The sequence below is a fragment of the Contarinia nasturtii genome, unplaced genomic scaffold (genome assembly GCF_009176525.2).
Source record: "Contarinia nasturtii isolate CC-2019 unplaced genomic scaffold, AAFC_CNas_1.1 Cnas_scaffold_350, whole genome shotgun sequence".
NCBI lineage: Eukaryota > Metazoa > Arthropoda > Insecta > Diptera > Cecidomyiidae > Contarinia > Contarinia nasturtii.
In genome coordinates this window covers 4,800,664-4,816,558 of record NW_022197705.1, presented here as the reverse complement: position 1 = coordinate 4,816,558, position 15,895 = coordinate 4,800,664, and the positions used below count along the sequence as shown (strand labels likewise).

The following is a 15,895-nucleotide window of genomic DNA, read 5'->3' as shown; positions in this document are numbered from 1 at the left end:
TACAAAACTTATGTAAACAATTCACCTAGCCGATGTCGTCGTCGCAGCCACCACCATCGAATCAAACAATTGCTTTTGTTTCGATATGTATGTTTGTCGTAAATTTTTAATGACAATTTGTGTCGTTATCTCACAATAGATTGGAATTCATTAATTGAATTGCAGCATTCATTTATTTTCGTGTTTATATCGGGGATGTAGTGCGACTAGCACCTCTATGTATTCTAGTCCATTGAGTGTAACAGGCATACAATTGTGCATTAAAACATTGTAGAATTCATATGAAAATCTATTAGAACCGTGCATGTTTCATGCGTTCTTCGTTATTTTATTATGTAAACTGACATTGTAAAATTCCATAATTTGTTGTATTTTCAATTTATAATGCATATGCATTAATCGTCGGCACCAATTTCATGCTCATTCGAACGAAACAAGATGGAATTAATGATAATTCTTGCAGTCACAAGATCTTTGATCTCATTTCCTTCAATTCATACTCATTTTTGTTGGAAAATTACATTCGACCTTTTAAGATAAAATATATAAATGAACGATTTTTTTTTTTGCTGAAATAAATGTCATTGCAAAGATCAAAACAAAGAGCAATTACGCTTTTATAACTGTTTATTTATGTCTCCAGCGGTTATCATTTCACTTTTCACACATATACATGCTATTTTGGGTCGTTGACTCAGTGCAAATGCATACATGACAACAACAAAAAATAAAACTTCATATGATTACGCACACATTGCTCATCATATTTATATCGAAACTTGTCACAATTCCCTCGAGCCATGTTTCACAACCAATATATTAGAAAATTAATTATTTATCTCGTGAACGATTACAAATTCAATAAATCTATTATTAATAGAGTTTGGAGCTTTGATTGGCTCATATAAGCAACAGGTTTTATATAACACAACATTTGAGACGAAATTTCATCGAATATGTTTACATTTTATATGGATTTGGTTACAGATATTTTTTTTTTTTTTTTTTTTTCAAATTATGCACGTTTCCATTTGAAGTCGATACGTGAAATATTTCCAACTAGTCTTTTTTGTTTGAGTGAGTTAAAACACGAACATAAATTCTTCGGCTCATAAATAAAATCAGTTTTTTTTTTCGAACAAAAAAGAAATCTAGACTTTTTCATGAAAATGGGCGCAAATCGACAAATTGCCGGCGGAAGAACATTGGGGAAGTGCTTATCTTATCTGTTGGTATGTCTAAAATCAAGACACTAGTATAGCCATTAAAATTACATGGTTATAAAAGGCATTAACAATTGGTCGTGTGCTTTACAAATGTCTTTATTTATCGGTTAAATGACGCTTTGTTTTGAATACGTGCAAAATTTCACAAATTAATTATACATTTTGAATGTACTGGGAACACGCACTCACCCATATGGAATTCAATGTTCGTCACATTGAGCAAATGATTTTCAAGTGCAATCAAATTACAAAATGAACAAAAAATATACTTGTTAGAGAGAGAGAGAAATAGAGAGACTATCAACTAAATTGCTCGGTTTTAGCGTTACTGAAAATGGAATGAGGCAATCGTTTACTGTAAATAGCATACAATTAGTCAATCATGTGATGAAAATGAGTTCGATTTGAAATGTCAGCAAAAACGCAATTCATTTACCACAAACAATAATGATTTAGTGCGATCGATTTGTATATTTTACTGTTGTGATTTTTTACCTTCAAAAATTCCGGAAATCAATAACGTTTAATTTCAGTTGCACGCGTTTTTTTCCCTACAATAAATCTGCGAATAGTGATTTTAAAGTGAATATATCCAAAACTCCAAGAATCTCAATTCAAGGGATTCAATGTCAATACTGAAGCTTATCACAAAAATCTGTATCCATAACAAAAAAGACTCCATGTACAAGGCATACCGATTCACAATATAAAAGATTGACAGTAAAATTGTGCTATTTTAAGAAAACACAAACACAATTTGAATGTGAATAAACAAGTGTTTCGTGATCAGATCATTCCGAAATTGGAACATAACAGAATTTACGAATAACAACAACAACAAAAACATGTGCCGTTGTTGCCAGAGGTAAGCCAAGTATAACACGCATAATTAAATTGTTTGGCAGCTGTCTGATGAACCACGTCAATATAGAAAGATGCAATTCACAGATTTTGTTTGTAAAAACATAGGAAAAATATTGCTATTGTGTTTTCGTTCGATTTTAACCAATCAAAATTCCATTAGAGTCAAAATTGATTTAAAAATAGTGCTATCGCGAGTTAAATTTTTATGTGTTAATTGGATTAACCGTGGAATGAACAACGCATCTCTCTCAATTCATTGTGTAAATAAATCATAAAATGTGAAAAAATTGCTTATATCTGTTGTTGGTGCCGCTGCTATTGTTGATCTTATTCGCCAAAAGTCACATCGATTCTTTTCACAATTTGCGAGGAAATGCACGTTGATTTTCGACTTGAACTTCACAGTCCACATACAGTGTCTACAAATTGATATGAGGAATTGGCCTTGACGTTTTATTTACTTTGCATTGTTTGACACAACTCAACCCGAAATCGAATGCAATTTCTCAGGGTTTTTGTACGTTTTTTTTTTTCTTTCAGCGACATGTTCGCATCACGGTCGCTACAAAGATGGCTGCACTGTATATCAAAATTGATTTTATAAAGCCTAGCTCTACTTCCATTCGAAGCTCGTTTAGTGGTTGGCATCGAAAAACTAGCGCATTTGATTCGGTCACATGCTCTCTATTCATTAACAATTTTTCAAGCGAATTATCGATTTGAATATTAATTTACTGGAAGTTGTGTGTGAGTCGTTCGGTTGCGCATGAGTAAAATTTGCAATTTTATGAAAGTCGATTACGATATAGCAAATTTAAAAAGAAATAAAAATTATTACGAAATATTTTACACTTGTTACTCCAAAATCAGCACGATCCAAACCGCTCAATGAAACCGAATAATAATAAATAACATTTTTTATTACATTTTTGTTTACATTTTTCAGTTGCTTTGAAGATTGCTATTGGTATTGTATTGAAGAACGATTTTGCTTTGATAAGAATATCGGTAAGTTTTAGTTTATCGGTATAAACTATGTAGCGTAAATAAACTCATCAATTCTATTGTTTATATTTTACGTGTAGCAAATTACAATGCCGACGAAGATGAATATTTAACAAAACGTAATAAAGGATTTAATGATTTCCATTTGGACGCACACGATCGACCGATTTGCGAGCAACCCGGACGACAAGAAAATGGACTGAGGTAGTCTATATGCATGTTAAATCATTTGAACACGATATATTTTTTGCTGTTGTTATATATGAAAACGTTTACATTCTTCCAGTTCAAAAATCCGTGAAGATGATTACCGACAAATTCAAACGAATGTGCCCTTTTTGGCGCCCGAAATTTTGGCAGTGTTCGCCAATTCACAAATTTTTCATGACAATCAGCCAACCAAATCATTGGCTATTGTACACAAAAGTCCTGGCATCCATGAAGATCCAAAGAAACACACACACACCGATTCGGACAGTGAGAAGAAGCTATTGAAACGACTTGAAGGTAACAGTTTTGAATGAATTCAATTTCATACTCTGATACGAACACTGTGTAACAAAAAGAAACAGAAACACAGACAGTTTGTTGTTCAACAGAATTTCCAAATTTTCACACCGATCATGAATACAAATCATACTCATGTAAATAATGGATTTTAAAATAATAACATTTTCCAAAAAAAATAATTTGACTAACCAATTTTGTTAGAAAAACCAACTTGATTGAAAGTTAAATATTCAGGAATATCTGGTCTGTTTTCGCGAGGCGTCCGATTTGGAAAAAAAATCACATACGATCCCAATCGGCGTCTATGAAAACAGTCTTAAGACAACTAACAGAATGGATACAAAAAGGTATCGTAATTTATGTTTTACGTAGGTTGCTCCATAATTTTTTTTAAAATGGTACTTATAGTGTTGCCCGATGTAAACCATTGTCATATTCGTAAAGTTTGATGTTTTGGTATGTATTCGTGCCCTGAACCTTTTGTCGTACGAACGCTATTTGTATTGTTTACAGTGACTGGTAAACTGCGACTCAACAAAAAAATGAATTTTACACGTGAAGATTTTCGTAAAATGATTTACTACGATTTTCGAAGTAAATTATCTCAACAACAGTGTTTCGATCGACTTCATTTGGCCTTTGGCAATGAAGCACCAACCCTTCAGACAATTTATAACTGGTACCGAGAATTCCGTTGCGGTCGTAGTTCGCTCAAAGACGAGTTTCATACAGGTCGTCCAAAATCGGCTGTTGTGCCACAAAACATCGATGCTGTCAGAAAACTGATTATGGAAGATCGTCATGTGACCTACCGTGAGATTGAGGCATCTTTGGGCATTTCATCCCACAGCATACATACAATTTTGCATGAACATTTAGCCGTAAAAAAGATTTGCTCTCGTTGGATCCCACATAAATTGACCGATGAACAAAAAATGGCTCGTGTGAGTTGGTGTAAAGAAATGCTCAAGAAATTCAATCGTGGTGCTTCAAAAGACGTTAATAAAATCGTCACTGGTGACGAATCGTGGATATATGCCTATGAGCCCGAAACGAAACAGCAGTCGACTGTATGGGTCTTCCAAAATGAAGATAACCCAACGAAAGTTGTTCGAGCAAGAAGCACTTCGAAGCGAATGGTCGCCTGTTTTTTCGGGAGAAGTGGTCATGTGGCAACCGTTCCACTAGAGGATCGTAAGACCGTCAATTCTGATTGGTATACCACCATTTGTTTGCCCGAAGTGTTTGGTGAAATAAGAAAAAACAACCACCGTCGCAAAATAATTCTTCATCACGATAATGCGAGCTCTCACACATCTTTTCAAACTACTCGATTTTTGACCGGTCAAAACATCGAACTGATGGGTCATCCACCGTACAGTCCTGACCTGGCACCCAATGACTTTTTTTTGTTCCCAAGCGTGAAGAAAAAACTACGTGGTCAACGATTTTCGACACCAGAAGAAGCAGTTGAAGCGTTCAAAACACACGTTTTGGAGATATCAGTTTCGGAGTGGCACGAATGCTATGACAAATGGTTTCATCGAATGCAAAAGTGTATCGATCATCTCGGGGAATATTTTGAAAAAACAATAAAACCATTTTCGACAAAAAACAACTGTGTTATATATGTTTTTAAAAAAAATTATGGAGCAACCCTCGTATTCATTTTTTACGGTTTTTGTTTAAAGTTGACATTATGCAAGAAAGTTGATATCACCATTGATCGACTGATTTGAGCTGAGCAGCTTGAAGTGATTATATTGAGTTGCCTTCTAAAGATTTTCGACAAGGGAGAAATCACTTGAAAAAATAAAAAAATAAAAATGAAATATTGTTCAATTTTTGTAAATTCGTTTTTTCCATTATTCAAATGATTTCTCCTTTATTCAGTCACCTCACAAAAATTTCAAAATTGTAAAAATTGATGTTTTAAACGGAAAAATATAAGGAATTTTTGTTCAGCAAAAAAAAATCATTCATGACTCATGAATCACGAAGACAAGAATTTTTAACAATTTCTAAGATATCTTTTTATAAAAAATGAATTTACTAATCAAATCGATTTATCGTATTTAGAGCGATAGCAATCACATTTTGGGTCTAATTGGGTGTAAATGGGGGATATTTGAATATCATGATGCATGTCTTAAATACGTTCTCATAATTTGTTCGATATGTTGGATATAGCGTGTTCTCACTCCATTTAATTTTGTAGTCAAAATGAATAGGTAGGTTCACCCTTTTCTTAAACGTTTTTCTCTATACATGCGCCAAAGAAAATAAATCTCAAAACATTTAAATCAAGCCACCATCTATTCAATATTTTTATATGCTTCAAATAAATGATAAATTGTTAGTGGCCTAAACTAGTCTCCAGCTATTTAGTTAGAATTGCTTTAATGTTAAGCAAATTACAATCTAACACAAATGTAATAAATCTCCGAATATATCTCGCTTCTATTCTGAATTTATCATTCGATTGAGAAAAAAAAAGATTGCTTGTTTCTATCTCTCATTGTATCTGTTAGCATAAAATTTAGTTGAATGTGTGTATGAATTGCAATTTTGTAAATAATGTTCCAGGAAATTAAGTGCTTGTTCATGCACGATCGTACTTGCTGAAGAGCGAATGAAAACAAAAATTGCGAATCTGAATGTTATTGTATAGCTATGGCTAATGACGTTGTATTTGTATGTGTGTTTTGATAATGTTTGTTCCATTACATTCTGGCTCACGTCATTGTTTTTTTTTTCTCATTTATAACTACTTTATTTCTGTAATTATATCAATTTGGCTTTTGTAATCATTTTTCATGCTTCATTATTTTGGAATTTATACTGTGTTACACAAATTTAAATTTATGCGATTTAATATTGTTTACATTGTCTAGGCTCACGATAAATGAAATTAAAACTGAATACATTTTTGAAAAAAGATAATGAATAAACGGGTGCGCGTGAGACTGCATATCATCAGTTTTACAGCGCGTACAATGCTGTTGCGATAGGCTGATTTTCTGCAAAACAAAGATAAATGGTGACTTTGTTTTATTTATCGTTGACAAAGAGAACCAAATAACTTGTATTTCAAGTCGAATGATGATGCGTTGAAAAGAACTTGAACCTTCCTGCAAAGACATGCAGTTAAACTTGACCCAATAAAATGAGTGTGTGTGCATGTGTATCTCGTGTAGAATGTGAGCACAAATTGAATAAAAATAAAAACGATGGTTAAGAAAGAAAGAGCACACAGCGTACACTCATTATCGAGCAAAGAATCTGTTGAATAAACTGGTCTGGTGAATAACAGAGCGAAATAAGAATCTCATACGTTGTACGTTGGTTTTTGTTATTTTTCAATGGTTTGAGACGACAGCTGCTTTTCCATTGAATCTAAGGACAAAAACGTATTTTCGGAAGAACAAAATGCTCTTCACTTTGAATGGTTTTACATTACAATGGGCCGAATTTCATTTTGTACTGCAAAAAACAACGCGAATATTCCGAAATCGTGATGATTTTGCATACACTCTTTATTCAAGGTCATTCATTATTTTGTGAATTCATGTTTTATTCGCGACAGCTGGAAAGAGAGAGAATCAACAACAAAACATTATAATAACATAAATAATAGCATCATTTCAGCGAATACTAAACTTAATAAATTCAGATCATTTTACTCATTTTGCATTTCTGGTTGGCATAAATCACAGCTCCGCTTACTACTTTAATGGATGACAATGACTAATTGCAATTCAATGAAACGAAATGATGAGTCGGAAATTCAAAAATAGTTGCGAAAAATACACTAAAAATTAAATGCAAAAAATGGTCGCCGGTAAAAGATTCATCGCCCGTACATGTTGTGTAGCGAGATTTTCGAAATTTTGTTGGTATTATTACGTCATGAAAAGAGGCTTAAAACTTGTTCGAATGGAATGAAAGTAATAATGAGTAAATTCGATAAGCGAAAAGGTATGTGTATTACCAACAGCCAATGGTGATTCAATTGTATAGTATTTCTCCGAATATCATGTCTCGACGCGGGGTACATATAACGTCCAGAAAATAGTTTGACATTTTAGAAATAAAATTCGTTTTAAGTGCTTCAATTTCTACGAATTCAAATCTAATTTGGTTTTCTCTACTTTTTTCTCTCTATTTTGTTGGTTCTGTTTTTCATCATAATTAGCGATTGGCATTTAGACTAACCACCTTCTGCTTCAACTAAACCATCATCATGTGCATCATCCAACTGTGTAGTGACATCGCCAAATATTTGCATTCCATCCAGTAGTTGTTTGTTCATTCAAAAGTAATTGTTGAATATTTTATATTTGTTTTGTTTTTTTCTTCCTGTTCTTTTGGCTTTTTTTTATTCACGAATTTCGTAACATTAAGCTAGAATTGGTATTGCTTTTAATTATTTGTTACAATTACCATTTTAATTTGTTTATAGGAATCGAACTGAAATCGGAAGAAGATGAAGGTACTAGCGAAAATGCGGCCAAACAATCATCGCATGAAAATGAGAAATCGAATGAGTTGATATTGCGGCCATCGGTGTCAATAGTGAAAACAAATTCATCGTCCAGTGACAATATGGATGGAATGGAATCCAGAGATGATCATGATACTGAAGATGAAACGACGAGCAATAGTGTTGGAACCAAAACGCCAATATTGAATAAACGTTTGCGAACAATTCAAAGTTTACCGTATTTTTCCTTTCGACCAGCCAGCGAAACGGACATTTTCACAATTGCCGGCAGTTCAATGATTAGCATGACGCCGGAAATACCGTCCATATCATATACAACATTGCCAAAGCATTACGAAGATACACCGACCATTGAAAAATACAAAGAATCGGTTAGTTTGTACAGCATTCAAACGTCAAATATGGCACGGGCACATGAAACGGATTTCACAATGCCACGATATTATGGTAAAAGTGATATCATCGCACAGAGTGTTGAAAATCTTTCAACAACCAAGCCAATTGGCCGAACTTCACCAATCAAAAAAGTTGAGAAGAGCAAACGTCTGAAATTGCTGCGTGCCAATTTGCCACCACTTTCAATTCACATCAACAAAGAAAAGTCAAAGGAACGAAACATCGAATAGACACAGACAGAAGAATGAACGGCACCAAAATTGCTATTACGCAACTGTGATATTGAATAATTATTCATTTTCGGAACACTTAAATAAAAAATTCTAATTTTAAAAGAATGATTTAAAATTGTTGTAGAGTGCTAAAGGTGTAAACGAATTGTGAAGGAGATATACAGAACATTTACTTAATTAGATACGAACATTTTTGTTAAGTTTTTTTTAAATTACCCACACGTAAATACACTTATGCTAATTTTAGTTTTTTATCTAGCGCATTTCATTACTTCTTTGACATTCTAGTTTCAAATGAAAAGATATGCATTAGCAATTTGATATTTTAAATCGATTGGCTGATTGTTGGTTTGTTTGCTGGTAGATATTGAACTTGAAAAAAAAAACTAATTATCGAACAAAATGTGAGAAAAAATGCAGGAGCAAATACTTCAAGTACCTATAGATTTTATAAAAGGTTGTTAACATTTTTTTGTTATTCGAAAGAAAATGTTTCGATGAAAATGATTTCATATGTGAATGGTTACGAAAAGAAGGCTCCATCTCGCATCTCGGCTCCTACTCTAACTTATGTTCCTTCAGGAGAATACAAAGAGGTGATATGCTATGAAAAAGCATAAGGTAGAGATGCGAAAGTGAGTTTTAATTTTTGCCAAAATATACTTAAGCCTTTGGGTGGTGGTTTGTTTCATAGCATGTAAGATTTTGTAAGAAAATTTCTATATAAGTCAAAACTGTTTCCCAACGTTGGCATTAAAATTTAATTTTTTTGAAATGAACAATTTGTGGATCTTTTTCTTATTTTGTTGATATTTGCTTAGGGAGCGAAACAATACCAAAATGAAAAAAAAACAGACGAGTCAGCGAAAACACCAAAAAATACCGACAAGTACTGAAAGTGCCAAAAAAACCACCGACAAAAATGAAACATATTAATAAAAAATGACAAATAAAAGGAAGCTATTACGGTGTATCTTGGTACTGATTCGCTGCCTGTATTTTCATTAACCAAATTTATTTTCGACCATTTTTGAATCTTGAGTCTTTCATTCAAAAAATCTATTTTTGTTTATAAAAATGACCTAAGAAGAAGAATTAAGAAATTTGAATAATTGCGCTGACAAAAAGGTAAGTTGATGACAATGATGGTTTGGCAGCGTTCCCAAAACACCTCTAAAAGTGCGTATAAAGCCCACGGTTTAAAGCCTGAACCCAATAGCACGAGTCAAACAAAAACAAAAACAAACCATTGGAAGCTGTACGCACCTTCATCTCCTCACCGAGTCACATGTTCCGTGTCGTTCCATTCCATTGGAAACTGGAAAATCGAGTGAAAATCTATTGTGTGAATCTGTTTACGATGCGCAACGATATGATTTTCTCAAATAAACCATTGCTCTCGCATTATGTGTTGAGTGAGTCAAAATATTTCTCCGCCGGTTGTTATCCAACACATGTTCGCATCAAATAGTGTTTACGTATCTATTGACGCTTTGCTTTTGCTACCGTTCAATGTTTTTCTCTTGCAATTTTCCAGATACATTCTCTGGTATCACTCGGTGCGTCAACGTTGTCTGGATGGGAGAATCTCTCTTTAGATTGTGGATGAAATTTTAGTTCACCAGAGACTATCAATCGGCTCGGTTCGTTTTTGTCGAATGTTCCATTCAGCCGCGCTCAATAATTTGTCATCATCATCTTGAATCAAACTCAAGTTTTTACAACGTGTCAAAAGTGTTTGAGCAAAACGGAAGTTGTCGTAAAAGAACATTTTTTTTTGAACATTTATTACGCATAAAGTTTATGAATTATTAATTCGTTTATCAGTTGGTTTTATTTTCCGGACGGTATTGGTTAGAAAGTATTTTCCTTTGAAGAATTGGTGCATTTTTTTTTAGCTTACGGTGTGCATTGGGTGCACCAAAATACGAATATGTGAGGTAAATCCAAGGTCAGTGTTAAGGAAAAAAAGCGGAAAATTTCATATGAAATTCATGCAAAATTGTAATCATTCATAAAACCAAAATAATAAAGAGTCTTTGAACTTGTTTCTGAAGAAGAAGAAAGAAAAGTGTGGGTGAAAGCAAACACAGGAGAAAACCAAACACCAGTACTTATTTTGTTGAAAAAGGTGAGTTCTTCAAACCAATTTTTACGAAATGTTTATATAAATTTGGGATGGGCTATCATCGTTGCTCTGTTTATTGTTTATTTTTATTATCGCAATTGGTACAACGCAGGCGGCATTTTGTTATTTGTTTTTATTCGCATTGTTTTCTATCCAAGCAAACCGTGTATGTGTGCATATGTGAACCGAAAAAAAAAGAGCTCAAAATAAACAGTCGTCAAATATTGACTGGCAAATATAACCCTATTTAGTGTGATGGAATTGACACACACAAGTAATCCAAACGAAATGTCGCCCGTTTTTATGTTGCAATTAATTTAATTGGACACTCAATTGATTGAAGTAACAGTGCACATATCCACTGAATGTCCAGAGAAATGAGTCTACCGAATACCGGATTAATAAACCTTTAATCCATTTGTCCCTCGTTTCTCATCGCATCACAATTAAATCGACACTTAAGCTTTAAAAGAGTGACAGTTTGTAGAGTACATAGTCCGAAATTTCGGATAAAAATGGATTTTTGTATTTAAAAAAAGCTCACATTCACTTGGGAAAAAACCCCATATTTAAATGAATTGCGATACAAACACGTTAAATCCGGCCGTAAATTGTTCAATTGACATTTTAAAAATAAATCCGAAATGAGCTTTAATATTACTTAAATCAACTATTATTATACGCCCTCATTCACTTAATTAAAATGTTATGCTCACGATGTTCTGCCAATTCCATTTCTGCAAAATGCATTAAACTAGGTAAATTTATTTAATGCCACCAATTCATTTGTGTGTCGCAATACTGATTACAGCCACAAAACATTAAGTTTTTTTAATTGAATTTTCTAAAAATTACCTGTCAAAAGCAACGATCAAACACAAATCAAGCCATTAAAAGCCAAATTCGAAAGTTTTTCCCATCCAACTGGGTACTTCTGTTGAAAGTAGAAAAACAAGAGAGATAATCATAAAAAAAGTGGCTTCGGCAAACGAGAAAAGTCGGAGAATTGTTATTAGTTTTGTGTAGATATTTTCAAAGTGTTTCACGGTATATTCAACAAAACTCAATGAGAGACAAGAAAATATAACAAAAAAAATTAAATGAATACACAAACAACACACATGCATGAAGTAAGGAAAATAAATGCGATGCATAAGGGAAAAGTTTTCCTCTTTACTAATTACCGCACAAATTCTCTTTCTCTTTATTTCGCAGTCTTCTCTTCTGTTGTTTTTCATTGTGTGTATGTGTGTGTGGGTATACTCAGTTTGTAACGACAATTTTGTTGGTATTCTTCAGTGTAAAACCTAGAAAAACAGAGAACTTTCTCTTATTACTACTTGAGCGAGTTGATTTTGCTGTTCTCTTTTCTCCTTCGTCATTCGACGAAAAAGTTGAAAGAATGGGAGGTTTTCATGGTTTCGATATTATTTTTGTTAACAACGTTGGAAAAATTCGTAGGAAAATATGTTTATTTTCTCTTAATTTACATTTTATGCTGATGGGATTTCATTCAAGGGAAAAAAATTGACAGAGCAAAATATTTGCTTTTTGGTTTTGAATTCTCACATTCGTTCCGAAGTCATCCCGAGTTATCCGGATATTAATTTGCATTTAAATCCATCAAAATTGATAGAGACGAGAGAGAGAAAGTGCAACAACAAAAAAAGGAAACCTTTTTAATGAGAGAGTCACTCTTTTTTCACCACACAAATCAAACAAACAGCGTTGTAATATAATAAATAATATAGCGGTCGTAGCACATCAGATTTTAACACGCAATCAATACCACTGAAACGGCGAAAACAAAAAATTAAACCAATTTTATTATTCAATTGTTGGACGGTTTTCCACTGCGTCAAACTTAATTTGTTTCATTTTTTACTCGCTTACAACGCCATTTTTTTTTTGTGCGACTATTTTCTGTGCGAAAATGAAATTTTCTTCAATACATTTCCTTTATTGAAATCCGTTTCCGCTTTCATCATCAGCTTGCTTTGAATTTTCAATTCAATCTTTTTTCTCAATTCGATCCAAATACAACAGAAGCACACGGAAAACGCACTCTGTAGCAACATTCTTCGATTGTATAGGAAGCATCCATTCCTATCTTCTCTTTCTCTCATTCTCTCTCTCTCTCTCTCTCTCTCTCTCTCTCTCTCTCTCTCTCTCTCTCGTCATCGTCTGTGAAAAGTTGATTTTTTTATTTCTCCATGCATTTCCTTATCATATCCTTTTAGATTTTCTCATTTGGAAAACGTGAAAAGTTAAATAAGTTTCATTTTAGTTATGTGTATTTTTTGTGTTCGTTTATCAAATCCACTTTCCACTCGCCGGTTTTTTTTCCTGTTAATTTTTTTCCCTTCAAAATCAAATTCAAGTAACTCGAAACTTTGGCCGCTTTTTCTTCAGCATGATTTTAAGCGTCTGTCACACCCTGTTTGAGTTTGAAACCAATGTTTATTACGGTGCAATGCAGAGGACAGTTTACGATCGAGAGGAGATATATATAAACTTTGCCATTTAAGAAAAGTCATCTAGTCCTACGAGCTGTGTCAAAACGAAATAAAAAAAATGTTTTTCAATTAAAGAATTTCTCATTTCCATCGTCCATATATGCGCTGGATCTGCAGTTTGAATGATTAAAGATGCCATTGGTTGGCTATGGAGTAGGACATTGGTATTTGCCAACTCATGAAATGAATAAACTTATGCAAGCTACACTTTAAAAGATTGATGTAGTTGAATTCTCTTGCGTTGTTGTTGATGACCTCAAACATTCAGTCAACCCCAAACCGCTCATCCGCTTGTTCCGTCACTTACATCGATGGCATATCAATGGTGGCAGCAGCAACAACCAAAAGCTAAAATTCAACCGCATAATCCATTCTACTTATCACTGGATGATTGCATTTTTAAATTGCGAATTCCATTTTATGCCACACTCTTGCCCTTTCGATTGTGTCCTCGAAGCAAGGACATACATAATGCACCACATCGATGTTTGAATCGGGCGGTTGACGGTGGTTTTTAGTGTTCGAGTGTGGAATATGAAGAAAATTGAACGATTTGGTTTTTCCATGAATGTGGTCGAATGAAATGTAGGTTAAATCTTTATTGCATCGCATAACTCATCATGGACAGCCATAAATTTTTAATTGGGCATACTTTTGTATTTGCTTCGACGTTGAGATTATATCGAGAATGAAACATTGTTCGAGAATGAATGATGGAATTGGGTTTAATGCAGACAATATGTATTTTGACAGGCATCTATTTTGATGAGAATAATGGATTTCTCGAAATTTCGCTAGTTCTTGATTCGATTTAGCGTTCCACGTAAAATTCAAATAAACTTGATGGTTTTAGTGCCTGACAAATTACATATTAAACTTGGACCATAAATGGGCCGCCTTATTCATTTCTTTTCGTGATAAAACCATATCGTTGAAAAGCCAAGGGATTTGCAATTTTGATGAAATGAATAACAATAATTTTTCGGAAATGCACACACGTTCCATCGAATATTTTCGTTTTATGTTTGTTCAATGTATGGGAAATAGTATTTCCGAAATACTGTATTTTTGCTAAATGTTCATGCTCAATTTTATCTCAACCGCGCGCACAAAAATGCTCCTTTTTTGCGCCCACTTTTATTGTATTGCACACAATAAAATTGTTCCCGCTGCCGTCGCACACATAGCACAACAACATCGTTGGTGCTTTGTGGTTTGTCCCATTTTATATGCACAATTATTTCACACATACACACATTTATGGTACAATTTTGTATGGCTTTAGTTATTTGCTTTGTTACAAATCTTGATGAATGCTAAAATCGGGCGCGCGAAAATGATGGGCTTCGATTCTTTCGACAAAAAGAATTGTGCACACACATACACAAGAAGAAGAAGAAAAAAAATGCCTCTGAATAATCACGCGTGTAGTGGGTAACTGTAAGCCACCAGACCAACTGTTTGAGAGCGAGAAGCAACAACAAGACCCATGTCAGCATGGTATAGTAAGTGGCAGCAACACAGCAATACCAATCTCATATAGGAAACAAGCACTGATGACACTGGATAAAAATGCCAAAGGGAATAGGCCAGCCAACAAATAGACGCTTTTTTTCCTGCTGTTGCTTTCTTCTCTTACTTCGTGTGCTCATCTTTAATAACACGCATTAGAGCAAAAGCATTCGAAAGAAATGATATGAAATAATGCTTGGCAGAAGCAGAGAACGAACGATGGAAAAAAAAAAATGCGAGTAAAATCCAAATATGTGTACGATGGTGCACAATGGGAACAGAATTTTATAAAAGAGGAAATTATAAGTTATTCTCTCACTGCTCCAAATCTAATACCATTGCTACACGATATACACTGGCTCGAGAGTCGACAACTCACGCACACAATATAAAGAACGTGTCCTATTCAAGCATCTTCATCATTACTCTTGTTTTTGTTTCTGTTTCGTTACGGTGTTACTGTTGGTGGTGGTGGCAGTGGCATTGGGTTTAGGCATCAAATACTTCCGCCTTTTTCCACGCTCATTCTTCGTTCATAAGGACCAAAGATGCACAATTGGTCGGACGAATATACTATTTTTCCGCATTTTTATTGTTTCGTATCACATAAATCTCTTGATTTTATTGACGTCATTGTAGGGAAAAAATGGACCTTCGTTCTGTGTTTTCTTTTAAACCGTTTTTTTTTCTCTCTCGACGGATATTATTTGTATATTTGATTTGCCGTTTTTATTGTCCTACATGCGAAACGAATTTGTGAGAAACCTCGGTCACTGTTTTCACAACGCTTCAGGCCTTTCACATCTACAGAATATTCGGTTGACTCAATGAAGTTTCTGCAAAAACTAGTAACTATTTTGTTCGACATTTCTTTCGATGTTTTCAAATGACCTGCTTATGTCAAACTTAAAATAAACTTTTCTCTGCAGCTTAAAATCGAACAGTGATAAAGTCACTTTGAAATAACCAATCAAAAAATTGATTCATTTACTTTCGGAATA

General features: G+C 33.9%; 2 protein-coding genes across 3 annotated transcripts in view; both read left to right on the top strand.

The window, feature by feature from the left end:
• LOC116338325 overlaps positions 1–9,520 on the top strand; it is a 14,885-nt gene extending 5,365 nt beyond the window's left edge. Inside the window, exons 2-6 of one of the 2 annotated variants that reach the window (XM_031763489.1) lie at positions 1,760–2,091; positions 3,037–3,098; positions 3,176–3,299; positions 3,382–3,602; positions 8,068–9,520. In XM_031763489.1, coding sequence (XP_031619349.1) covers positions 2,072–2,091; positions 3,037–3,098; positions 3,176–3,299; positions 3,382–3,602; positions 8,068–8,735 — 1,095 coding nt within the window. In that variant the 5' untranslated portion in view covers positions 1,760–2,071 and the 3' untranslated portion in view covers positions 8,736–9,520. The remainder of the gene's footprint in view (positions 1–1,759; positions 2,092–3,036; positions 3,099–3,175; positions 3,300–3,381; positions 3,603–8,067) is intronic. The other variant, XM_031763488.1, reaches the window with a different exon arrangement.
• An 846-nt stretch (positions 9,521–10,366) lies between these two features.
• Positions 10,367–15,895, top strand: part of LOC116338270 (myb-like protein I) — a 71,056-nt gene continuing 65,527 nt past the window's right edge. The window contains exon 1 of the mRNA XM_031763402.1: positions 10,367–10,869. The gene's annotated coding sequence lies outside the window, so the exon portion shown is untranslated. The remainder of the gene's footprint in view (positions 10,870–15,895) is intronic.